Source organism: Lemur catta, chromosome 17 (assembly GCF_020740605.2).
Source record: "Lemur catta isolate mLemCat1 chromosome 17, mLemCat1.pri, whole genome shotgun sequence".
NCBI lineage: Eukaryota > Metazoa > Chordata > Mammalia > Primates > Lemuridae > Lemur > Lemur catta.
The window spans coordinates 35,293,641-35,307,118 of record NC_059144.1 but is presented as its reverse complement, the minus strand read 5'-3'; the positions used below and the strand labels follow the sequence as shown (position 1 = coordinate 35,307,118).

General features: G+C 32.8%; 1 protein-coding gene across 3 annotated transcripts in view; it reads left to right on the top strand.

Annotated features, from left to right (window-relative positions):
- The window catches only part of ESF1 (ESF1 nucleolar pre-rRNA processing protein homolog), a 44,897-nt gene that overhangs the window by 9,091 nt on the left and 22,328 nt on the right, over positions 1–13,478 (top strand). For all 3 annotated transcript variants that reach the window (XM_045529441.1, XM_045529442.1, XM_045529443.1), the window contains exons 6-9: positions 619–771; positions 2,869–2,983; positions 4,043–4,190; positions 9,736–9,897. In XM_045529441.1, the coding sequence (XP_045385397.1) occupies positions 619–771; positions 2,869–2,983; positions 4,043–4,190; positions 9,736–9,897 (578 nt within the window). The remainder of the gene's footprint in view (positions 1–618; positions 772–2,868; positions 2,984–4,042; positions 4,191–9,735; positions 9,898–13,478) is intronic.

Here is a 13,478-nt window from a genome sequence, read left to right as displayed (position 1 = left end):
CAAATTATATAATTTTCTTATTTGAGAATTAAATAGAAAAATAATGATAAAATGTTCTTTATCATCATGGTGCAGTATAGCAAATAAGATAGTTTAGTTTTAGCCACTAGGTGGAGCTATTTGTGCACTTAATAAAAATGGTCAAATTGGTAGCTGAGGAAGGCCTTTAAAAAATGTGTTGTAATTAAGTGAAGTTAAACTTAAACATTTTAGACTTGACAGCACGTGAATCTGGAGCAAACATTTTGCAATGTCTTTGTAATTATAACTAATGCTTTCCCAGCATATTTTATAATACAGTGATCCTCTCCAGTGGTTTTACTGGAGAAGGCTATATGTGGTGGCAAAACAAACAAAATAACAGATTCTAAGAAGTAAAATTATAGATAAGCACATCATATAATTCTCACACTTTCCTTTTCCAGATATTGAACTCTAACCCAAATACCTGTACCTTGTCAGAACAATAAACTGAACTTAAATATTCAATGTTCATAGAGGCTAAGTCATGAAGGAAAGATGGCTTAGAATGGAGGACAGCTTGTAATGTATTTTTCTTGAAACAGTTTATTTTTGTGTTTCTATATAAGTAAGCTTAATGAGTTTTTCCCACTTTAGGGCCTCTAGAGAAAAATTGAGAGATTATCAGTTCAAACGACTGAAATACTATTATGCGGTAGTAGACTGTGATTCTCCTGAAACAGCCATTAAAATTTATGAGGATTGTGATGGCCTGGAATTTGAAAGTAGTTGTTCCTTCATAGATCTAAGGTAATCCAATGTATATCTTACCAATTTAATCGTATAGCACAACATGATTGTAAGACGTAAAATATTTGAACTGGTAGTGCTCTCTGTTTTATATTCTAAAGGTATTTTTTGCTTTTCGATGAACTCTGTCCTGGGGAACATCATTCCTAAGAAACAAAACGAATAAGAAGATGTATGAATTATCCCCAGGTTTTTGTGCTTTCATACATGTCGGCTGTGTTCTTAAGATGTTGTGTCATATGCAGTGATATTTCCTTACAACTCTCTTTAGCACTAGGAACCAGATGAAGTAACCTTTAAAAAGGCATGAGGTGGGGACAGAGGAATTTGCTAATAGATTGGGTATCTCCACTGTACTGGATCCATGCTACCCTATACAGTAGCCTCTAGTCACATCTCGTTAATGTATTTAATGTTAAATAAAATTAAAAATTCAGTTGCATAGTTAACATTAGACACATTTCGAGTAATTAATGGCCACATTTTGGACAGCACATACAGAACATTGCCCTCATCACGGAGAGTTTTATTGAACAGCGCTGCTCTAACTGCTGTTTCAAAAGATGAATGGTATTGCTGGGATTGTCTTCAGACTTCAGCATTATTTTCACCGTGTGCTCAGGCTTTCCTGACCCAGAGCTGAAAACCTTAGGTGGTTGTGAATGTCAGTTCTAAGGAAAGAGGAAGCTGAACTACTCTACCATTTTATCATTGGCCTAGTCTTTTTGAAGCCAGTAAACCATTCTACTGTGACATTTTCAATAGAAGTCACTTCTTTGGATCCAAGTTTTTTAGAGGCTTTGTTCTCAAAATGAAATATTTCAGAAAAAGATGCATAATTTCATAGTCTCTATGGCTTTCATGCTTCAAAGATACTCAGACTGGTAGAAAAATACAAAGAAATTTTTTGAATTGTTAATTTGGGGTAAGATTTTAGCATGCCATAGTATATAGCAGAAATGGGATGATCACAACAGGCAAGGTATTTCCTTCCCTTTTAACAATTTCAATAGGATGGTCTTGTTTTGAATGTTTAGTAGTTACCAAACATTTGTTAGAATGTCAAGCTCTTTGGATTTTATGAATTCACATTAACTTGTTCTTTTCATGATCATTTTGTTCTTTGTTTCCTTTTTGGGACATTTTCTTGCGGTGTTAGAATAAGCTCTGACAGTGCCTAGAAAATAAGGTCAATGACCATGAAAAAAATTTACATTCCCTGTTTTATTTTGTCATACGTAACATCAGAAAAGAAAATTGAGTTTCTTGCTGCCATCCAGTTATCTAAGGAAACCTTTTTCCCTCTATCCCAAATATATACTAAAGCAAGCATGTTGGATAGTGTTTAAAAATATTGATTTCAGGCCAATATTTTCTTCTAAGTCTATATATAAGTGTATCTGGAGAAGACTTTTATTTAACCTAATGAACTTTAATTATCCATTTTCCCCCAAAAGTATTTTTGATAAAATATGTAGCATATGCTTTTTGTATGTGTATTTAAACAGAAATCTACATAAATTATAAAACCTAGATTATTTAACTCAACTCTTTTTTCCATTCCCTAGCCTGATGTCTAAAAGTTATCAAATAGTTACAGTGGCTAATTTACATTTAACAGCTAGTTATTTGTGAAATGGAAATTGTAAGATAATATGGTTAAGATTTTTTAGTCTTGAAGAATCAACCTTAAGCTTTTCCTTATTTTCAGTGACACCTCGTGTATATGGTAATTTGTATTCAGAATGCTTACCTGTTGATAATTTTGTTTGATCTTCAAAATACCATATAGCCACTGACTGTGCCATCAGGAGTCTTTTTGAAACATGAGGGACCCACATGTGCTTGCCCCTGACTCATATTAACTGACTCCCAATGCAAGTTTTCTATCTATACAGCATTCGCTCAAATTTAATGGAATTACAGATTTATAGCTTATGAATTTCAAAAATTTTATACCAAGGTTATTTCTAACATTGTTTACCTCTTCTATTTGTGTGTTCTATACAAACTTTTATATGGTATGTATATATAAACTATAACTATTTATCACTGTAGCATATGTTTAAATAAATTTATTTTTTCTTTGTGTCTTAGGTTTATACCAGATGATATTACGTTTGATGACGAGCCCAAGGATATAGCCTCAGAAGTGGATCTGACAGCATATAAACCAAAATATTTCACATCTGCTGCAATGGGAACGTCAACGGTATTTCTTAACTTTTAAAAATGTGTGCCCTCTATTGCTTTAAAAAGAGATTTCGTGTATTATTTTCTTATAGCATCTTTAGAAATGGAAAATATGCAAAATTTAAATGCATAAGTACAAATAGAAATGAGATGCAGCTGTGTTTGCATTTTTATCTACCACATCTACTTGAACCTATTTTCAGATTCCTTTTATGCCTTTAAGTCTGACACTCACCTTCTAATGTTTCTTTTTTTCTCTTCTATCTTTCACACACATTTATTCAACTAGGTTCTTTAATAAGTAATGTCAGTTATTAATATCCTACCAAATATCTCAAGTCACAGTTAAAGCTTGTGAAAATTTAAAATAGGAGCACATTTTTCTGTAGATATAATCCAAAATTATAAAAACAAATGATGTAGAATAATTCAGGACTAATAGAAGTCACATTAATGCTTAAAAACAAACAGCCAAAGCAGCTGACTGCCTTCTCTCTTTTCTTTTTCCCTGTAAATCTTCTACCCACAGCTGTACTCTACAGCCACAATGGCTTCTCTCTGGCTTTCCTGTGTGACAAACCACTATGTTCCTCTGAGGAGGGGCTGGTGGCAGAGAGAGTTGCTATATCTGTCACTTGTTGTATTGTGGTGGGCACTATGTGGCACAATCAATCATCAGACCAATCGTGTTATAGATGAATTCATATATCATGGGAGTTTAATGTGTTTTCACCTTCCTGAAATACTAGAATTCCAGGTGAAAGACATGTTTACTGATTCATAATAATGGCAACTTTTTCACCAATACATTTTCTTATTTTTTTTTACCACAATTAACCCCCACACTGATTAATTTTGACTCCCAATAATGGCATACCCTTTATATAGCGGAGAATTAGGAAGACGAAGGTGCGAGCAAATAGAAATGGTTCCCTTTTTACAAATAGGATACTCCATTATGTCATTCATGTATTTATTTTAGTGTGTCTTAACTTTTTTTAATGTACTATTAAACAGCCAAGTTAACAATATAATCTTTAACAAATTTGGGTTGTTTTTTCTTATTTGTTGATGAAAGGTGGAGATCACTTGGGATGAGACTGATCATGAAAGAATTATAACACTCAACAGGAAGTTTAAAAAGGAAGAGCTTTTGGATATGGATTTTCAAGCCTACTTAGCTTCTTCTAGCGAAGATGAAGAGGAGGTAGAAGAGGAGCTACAAGGTACTTGTTAATCCTTTAGTGACTTATTAATGGAAATATGTCTCTAAGTAGCTTAAAGGGGAGAATCAAACAAATTCTCAAACTGTCTTCAAAGCATACTGACATGCACAGTGTTGTATACACCTGTAGATAGTGATTGAATTTTTTTAAAGTATTTTCTTAGCCTGAATTTCTTTAACCATAAACATTTTGTTTAAAACCCTGCCCTAACAAGAACAAAAAAGGCCTAGTCTTTTAGACTTGTTCTGATGCGTATAGTTATGCAGTCTCTTAGTAAACTAGACAAATGCTCTATTAACACTTCCTACTTTTTTGAATTAAGAGCTTGTTTTATATTGATTAAATACTTTTCATCCATTTTTCTCGACAAGTAGTTTGTAAAGTAGACTCAGTTTCTGTGATTATTCTAGAAATTATGACTGGTGCCCTTATTAAGTAAAGTCTAATGATAATTACTATTTTACTCTCCTGGACAATTTAGGAATCTTTAAACAGCTTTCGTGCTATCATTGTGTTGTAATCCTAACTAATTTTTTAAATCCTACAGGATGTAATGTTGCTGTTTCATACTGCTCTCATTTGAATTTTCCCACATTTCTGCCACTCCCTTCACTCTTTCTAAATCTCATACCTCTGGAATCATTTTTCTTCTGCCCTAAGTACACCCTTGAGAATTTCCTTTAGTGAATGTCTGCTAGTGTCAAACTTTCTTGAGGTTTAATTTGTCTGAAAATGTCTTTACTTGAAAAGGATATTTTCACTGGTAAAGAATTCTAGGTTGGCAGTCCTGTCTACCCCCACATTGATGATAATATTCTACTGGTTTCATTGTTGTTTTTGAAAAGTCAGTTGTCAGACTAACTTTTTTCAGTTTTTTGAGGTTTGTCTGGATTTTTTTGACTGCTTTTAAAGTTTTCTCTTCTTGTCTTTCTGTAATTTTACTACAATATGTCTAAGAGTAGATTTCCTTTTATTTATTGAGCTTGGAGTTTGTTGTTGGGTTTCATGAACTGTGAGTGGTATCTTCCATCGGTTTTGGAATATGAAAACTGATGAAAGCCATTATGATTTCAGATACTGTTTGTCTCCTATCCTTTTGGGACTCCAATTAAATATATATTAGATCTTTTCACTGTATCTTACCTGTCTCTACTCTTATATTTTTTAGCTGTTGTCTCTTTGTACTGCATTCTGGCTAACCTATTTCCCAGTTCACTAATTGTCTTTTCAGCAGTGTTGAGTCTGCTGATAGACCTAGCTATTGAGTTCTTAATCTTGGTTATTGTATTTTTCATTCTAGAAGTTTGATTTGACTATTTTTCAACTCAGCAATATCACTTTTTATAGTTTTCTACTCATTGCAGATAGTTTCAACATATTCTTTTATTTCTATAAACAGAGTAAGCATGTTTTTTTAATATCCTCTAAGAGTTTCAGTGTTTCATATATTTTCAGTTTGTTTTATTATTTTACAAGATACTTATCTCTCATTTACTTGTATACCTTGTTAACTTTGTGTGATGAAGGTATCTTTTTTGGTCAGGGCAAACTTTCATTTACTTTGGTCATTCTAGAACCACATCACTCCAAATATTTAGGCTTCATGTTCCCTGGCTTCTGCCAGTGATATAAGTCTATGTAAGGGCTGGTTTACTTCAGATTGATCATTTCCCTGGGATTATATCCCACTGGATCCCTGCTTAATGTAAGGGATACTAGTTGAAATTCCCTCCTTCTGTGGGCCTTTAACTTTTGTCCTCTTGCCCCTGAAATGCTGCTAAAACTGCCATTGAGTTTCACAGCTGTTTCTTCTGTGGATTAGGAAATATATGATCTCAGGGCAAAACAGGTATTTAACACTGGGGTCATCCTCTGATACTACCTTCTTCCTGATTTTGACATGGTAATTCTTCACTACCTTGCCAGTTCTTTGAAACTTTTCTTTCTTTTTTAATTTCTGTGAAGCTTTTAAAAATATCTTTAAAATACTTCATCCAATTTTATCCTCAGTGAAAGGGTTGGTCTGAAGGACCTAGCTTGCCATTAATGCAAGCAGTTCTCAGATTGTCCTTTTCTTTATTTAAGATTTTTTCTTTTTTTGATGATTGAAATGATTAATAGTGTACAATTGGACTTGAACAACATGGGTTTGAACTGTCCGGGTCCACTTATATGTGGAGATTCCTCCACCTTTGCCACCCCGAAGCAACAAGACCAACCCCTCCTCTTCTTGCTCCTCCTCAGCCTACTCAATGTGAAGATGAAGACCTTTATGATGATCTGCTTCCACTTAGTACATATATTTTCTCTTCTTTATGTTTTTCTTAACATTTCCATTTCTCTAGCTTACTTCATTGTAAGAATTCAATATAAAATACATATACAAAATATGTGGATCAACTATGTTACCAGTAAGGCTTTTAGTCAATAGTAGTCTATTAGTAGTTAGGTTTGGGGGAGTCAAAAAGTTATATGGGGATTTTCAACCACTCAGGGAATTGGTCCCTCTCACCCCCTCGTTCAAGGGTCAACTGTACTGTTAAATTGTATGTGCTCTTTGCTTAAAATAACTCATTTTGTAAAAATAAAGCCCCCCAAACTTTTTTTTTCCTTATACTAGATCTGTCTCTGTTTGGAAATTTGTTTGCTTTGTTGTGATTTCATGTCAGTTTTTGGTTTTTACTCTCTGCCTACATCTTCATTCTTCTTACCTAATAGAAGAAATCCCAATCATGAAAAACTATGAATAAGAGGTTTAGTGCTAACAGAAAGTGAAGAACCATTAGTGTTAAATATAGATGTAAGTATTTTGGATTAGTAAGAGTGAATATTCTTTAATTTATAGAGGAACATTTCTCGTAGCTGTCTTTTTGGTTTTCCTTTTGCATACGTGTTTGTGTAGCCTACACGGCATATTAAATAATCCTAAAATACTTCTTTACTATTACCATAAGGCTGTTAAACCTTGGCTTTTTTAGATCCAGTGATTGGTCTATCAGGTTTTCTTAGACTACTGAAGATAGTGCTTCATTTTTCTAAGCTTTTCATAAACTACCACTCTTGAGTGGTATTCCATACATGGAATGGAAAATTATGTTTAATCATTCTAGTTTCTTTGTTCAGACATCTCATAGTAGTAAAACCACATAATTGCTTAAGTATTTAATAGTCTTTGAAAATGTATGATTTGCAATGATAGTTAAGTTGAGCATAAAAGTGTTCACATTTTTTTAAGGCCTCTGTGGCTGTTGCTTATTAATTTTTTTTGGCATTCCAAAGAATTGGGTGACCATTTTATTTCTTAGTGTACACAGAGCAGCCAAATCCTTTTTTCAAATAGCCTTTATGTCTTTCTCCTACAGACATGTGGAGAAAGACATATTTATTTATTTACATTTCCTTTTTATTTGTATGCTCATATAGGTAGTTAGAACTTTTCTAAAAATTCTGGATAGTTTTTCTTCACTATCAGCCCTAAGATAAAGGAAAAAAGATAGCATTTTATGTGCATTTGTGAAGATTGGATACAAGTTTTTCAAATAGTTTTCTTTGGTTTAAGAGAAGTGAACTGAATTTTAAAATGATATTTTTGACATTAGGGCAACTAATTGTGAATAAATAAGCATTAAATTGTCACTACATTCTTGTTAAGATCTTGGGCTCTGCTGGTTTCAAACCCTGACTTCACCTTATGTAGGTTAAATTTCCTAAAACCTCTTTGTCTTTCTTTTCATAACTGAGAAATGAAGATCATAATAGTACCAGGCTCATTATTAGAAAGATTGAGATGATATACATAAAGTGCTTAACATACTACCTTGTATTGCATATTTTTATTTCTTAAAGCTTTGGTGATTAATAGCTTTTTGTTTGAAATATTCTACCCATTAACTTTTTTAAAGCATCTATTTTTCTTCACTATTTTAATTGAGTACAAATTTACTGTAATCTATAATTTGGTACCTGTGATAGATGCAGTGGTATAGTCTAATGCCTTAGAACTACTAAATATTTCTAGTTATTGTTTATACAAGAGCATAGCAAGAGTGGCTTGTTGTTAGAATTATTATTTTTTCACTCCTTATATAGTGTTAAGGCTTTCACAAAGTAGTGTCCTTAAATTGGGGAAAAAACAGACCTGCATGAGTTATCTTACATTTTGGAGCTTCAGAAAGTAAAATTTTAGTACTGGAAAAAATCAATTTAAAGTAAGCCATCAGAGACTTACCGCTAAAATTTCAACCTGGAAGGAGCTTAGCTTGCTTCTAATTATGTTTTCAGAAGTAAGCTTTTAATAGAAAGAAATACATTGCCATTTGTTAATGTATTCCTGATGTTTTATCCATTGAGTTATGGGATACATGACAGAATTCCATCCAACATTATTATTGTAGCACAAAGCACAAACAGGAAAAAAATGAATTTCAGCTGTTTGGGTAAAAATATAAAAGTGTGATAGGATGGAAAGAATGTCCTAAACTGTGTTTTATTCATTTAGGGAAAGAAAAAGTATAAAAATATTTACCTAGCCAAGTTTTTTATATATTTATATATATACATATACATATCACCTGTTTAAAGATACAATGGCAATCTGTTAACGGTGATGTTTCTCAGCCAAATGCTTAATAATGTCAGACGTTTTTGGTGATCAGTTAACCATAGGTTATAGAAGAGAGAGACTTTATTATGCTGCTTCTAAATTTTCCTTTGCTTGGGACATTTAGTCAATTCAATAAGTATGTTTTGCATTAAAACCCAGGTATCCTAATTTATTTTCTTGATTTGGAGAATTCCAGAGAAATGTAGAGCAAACAAACTTTTTGTGTATTAGTTTTCTTGAGTATTTTTTGCCCATGAGTTTTATACTATTCCTTTGTATTCTAATTATTTTTATAAAACTAGGAAATGGAAATGTGAATATCTTTTCCACACAGTGAAATTAATTGAATTAACTCCTAATTTATTCATTTTTGTTCTTAATTTGTTAATGAGATCTTTGGGGTAAGCATGCTTACTCACAGTCAACTGGAAAGGGTTTAGTACTCTTAGGTTGGATTATAAACAACTTCCTTTATCTCTTCTCTTTAGCCCAAATAGCTAAATCCATGTACCAAATTCATCCCAACAATATTCAGCCTTCTTTTATTGAACATAACATTTTAAAGCTGCTGTGCTGGATGGTGGAGGTCATAAAGAGGGATCAAATGCCATCCTTGCTGTCTTGCAGCTTGTAGGGAAGAGAAGTGCCAGGATGTTATGTGGCTGCAGAATTATTTGGAAATGTAAATTTTAATAAAAAGGGATTCTCAAGTATACTATTATGACAGTGCTAATTTATTTTGCAGCTGATTTTTATTATATACAAGACTATCTTTCATTCAGTTCATTTAATATTCAGAAGTTGAAGACTAATTTTGATATTTTATGGTTGCGGTATATCTGGCAACATCCTTTAGAAGGGTGCTGGAGTTACCATGATATCTAGAAATGAATTGTTTCTAGGTATTAAATGAAATTTTTGTTTGTTGGTTGGTTTTGTTAGGTGGTGATGGAGTCAATGTAGAAGAAGATGGGAAAACAAAGAAAAGTCAGAAGGATGATGAAGAACAAATTGCTAAGTATAGGCAGCTCTTGCAGGTTATTCAAGAAAAAGAAAAGAAAGGCAAAGAAAATGATATGGAGATGGAAATTAAGTGGGTTCCAGGTAAGAATTAGATACTAACTAAATGTTTTCTCTTTTTCTTCATTTCAGGATGTTGAGTGCAGTTTAGAAGCTTAATTCCTCTTTAGAAACAAACTTAAAAAATCTTATTTTCTAGAAATGTTTTGGTGAGGACCTTAACGTAGTATTTGCATACACCATTTAACTCACTTAGGGACTAGATTTTTAGATTCTTACCAACTTTTCTTGATTAGTTTCTTTGATTTACTAACTATAAATTATTTCTATCCATTTATGAGAATAGACCTAGGTTAATTCTATTATTCTCAGGATATAGAAACTTGAATTCAGGAATCATGTGTTCTATAGTTACTATACTTCTTTTTAAGATACAGGATTCTTAAGTGACCTTTTCTTCCATAACCTGTACTAGTCCTTAATTTGTGAGGTTTCACTAAGGCAAAATGTATATTACATAGTTTCTCATCTCAATTTTGCTTTGAATAGTCAATATAGGATAGTAGAGTAGTATAATACTAATTACAACAATGTCAAAGCTAAACAAAGATAATACTGTGATAAATAGGGATTGTTCTCTAGTATGTAGTGGTACCCCCCTTAGCCATGGTTTCACTTTCCAGTTACAGTTACCTATGGTCAACCGTGGTCCAAAAATAGGTGAGTACAGTTTAGTGCAGTAAGACACTTTGAAAGACAAAGAGACTCTATATTCATATAACTTCTATTATAGCATAATTGTTCTACTTTATTATTGTTTTTAATCTGTTACTAAGTTAAACTTTATCATAGCTATGTTGTATAGGAAAAAAATATAACATATATAGGGTTTGGTACTATCTATGTTTTCAGGCATCTACTGGGGGTCTTGGAATGTATCCCTTGCAGTTAATGGGGGACTGCTGTACACAGTTTTTCAACTTTGCTGGGCAAATCAGCATGTACTTTTGCACCAATACTGTTTTTGCAGATTATTGCTGTTTATATATATGTATATATTTTAAAGCCATGTATATGTTTTGATAAGGATTTAGTCTTTTAGCCCCAATTAATCTCCAGAAGAAAGAATACTAACCACTTGCAGGAATATCATTGTCTAAAACATAAAAGTGTTCTATCATCAATTATTTCTATTTTTTTTACAAGTAGCATGCTTTTGCACTGAGAACAAAACATTTGTTTGCATAGTTTTTATTTGGGGAAAAAAAGGCTAGCATATTTTGATATTAATATTTGAGAATTGATTGACTATTGTAGTAAATATATACTAGGGTGAACGTATGTCTCATGTATATTCCTATAGTAATATAGTGCTATGTTATGACCCATTTGGTTCAAATGTTTGACTCTTGCAGAAAGTTATAAAAAAAAAATGAAGTTTATTAGTGTACCATATGATGAATGATTAGGAGGACTCAATTGATTTAGCCTGGAGAGGAAAAGTCTAAAAAGTGACTTTAACAATTATTTTCAAGTATAGGATATGTAAATGAAGACTTAATATCTTTTATTACCTCACAAGTGAGCACTACGGCCAGTGGATAAAAGTTGAAGGCAGGTAGATTTCAATGTACTATAAGAGAAATTCTCTGTATTGTTAGAATTCTCCAGCAAGACAGCATGAAGGCTGCTTTAAGGGGTTGAGCTCCCTATGTCAGTAAGTCTCCACAAAAAGGCTTCATAACCATGATGCCACTCAGGGATGTTTGTGAAGAAATATTTTACTTGAGGCCCTTGCTTTTATGATTCCAAGAACTGTCGAATTCTATCTTTTAAGTGAAATATGTTGTAGTTTAAGTGTAATCTTAGAATTAACTTAATGAAGATACTTTCATGTGAACATTTTTAATTGAAGTGTTTGGTTGTCTATTTGATAAAGCAGATTTAAAATAAACTTGAAGTTTTATAGCAAATATTTCAGAAATATATAATACACCAGATATATGGTACAGATATATGATATAGGTTCCTATACTAAATGGACCACATGCCTTTGTCTTTATTAATACAGTTATGTAGGGCAAATACTCACAAATGATATTTACATCTGTATCTGTAACTGGAAGATTTAAGCAGTACGTGTTTCCTGGGGTAAGCCCCACTTGGTAATAATATATTATCTTTTTATATACTCCTGACTTGATCTAGTAATATTTTATCAAAGATATTTGCACCAGATGAATGCAGTGGCTCATGCCTGTAATCCAAGCACTTTGGGAGGCCAAGGCAGGAGGATTGCTTGAGGCCAGGAGTTTGAGACCAGCCTGGGCATAGCGAGAGCCCGTCTCTATGAAAAATTTAAAAAATTAGCTAGGCATAGTGGCATGTGCCTATAGTCCCAGCTACTTGGAAGGCTGAGGTGGGTGGGTCACATGAGCCTAGGAGTTGGAGGCTGCAGTGAACTATGATTGTGCCATTGCACTCCAGAGTGAGACCCTATCTCAAAGAAAGAAGAAAAAAAGATATTTCCACCTGTGTTAAAGAGGAATATTGGTTTGTAGTTTTCATTCCTTACAATGTTTCTATGCATGTGAGAACTAGTAGAGAACAACCAAGCCACAAGAAGAAGCTGATGCTAACAGTCAGGCTCACTCAGTAGTTAGTTACATGACTTCCTCCCTCAAACAGCAACTTTACATATGCTATAGATCAACCTGTGGTTCTCTCACAAGCTATAAAACTACTAGTGTCAAAACCTCAAATATTAAATCTTAGATGCCAAGTATCGAGGATGTTAAAAATAAGCTATAGCTTTTTCCATATTTTGACTTATTTTCATAGGATAGTTTCCCAGAAATAGAATTATTAGGAAAGAGCATGAATACTTTTTGTGTCTTGAAGTTATTGCCAAATTGCTTTCCAAAAGTGTTGTACCAGCATATAATATTTTCAACAATCAGTAAGAGTGTCAGTTTCATGGACTTATCAACATTGGGTATATGTTTTTTACTTTTAATTGAATGTGGGAAAATTGATATTCTAATGTGTAATGTACTTTTAAAGGTGCTTTTAAAACTCTAGTATTTTTGGAGGCCCTCAATGGGGTATTGTTACCTATGAATTCTTATTGTATATGTGCATACACACACATGCGAGTGTACAAATGTAAAGTCTTTTACATGAAAAACATCTTATATGAGATAATTGAGCTAATCTTTATGAAACTCAGTTTACTCATTTGGAAATTGAGAACAATAATGCCTGTATTGCTTAATTTGAGATATTTTTAAAGGTACCTTATAAAGTACAAAGTACTATTTGTCTTGTGTATATTTTGGTGGGTTTGTGTCTTAAGAAATGTGGGTTTTCAATAATAATTTCCCTGAACCTCAAGACTTTTGTGATGTTATACTTAAATAAACCACAGAGGGTCAGTATGAGATTATACTATAACTATATCATGCATTGGTTCTTCTGTGGCTTAGATCTCTAAAATATTAAGCTCTTAGAAAAGTAAGTACTCTTTAATCATTAACAATTGTTAGGGTATAGTTTGGTTTGATTTTTAAAAAGGAGTTCTAATTTAGACTGTTTAAACTTCCCAGCTTTTTACATTGGGTTATACAATATAGTAAAGTGAGGAGTTTAATTCCTTAAGGGTAAGA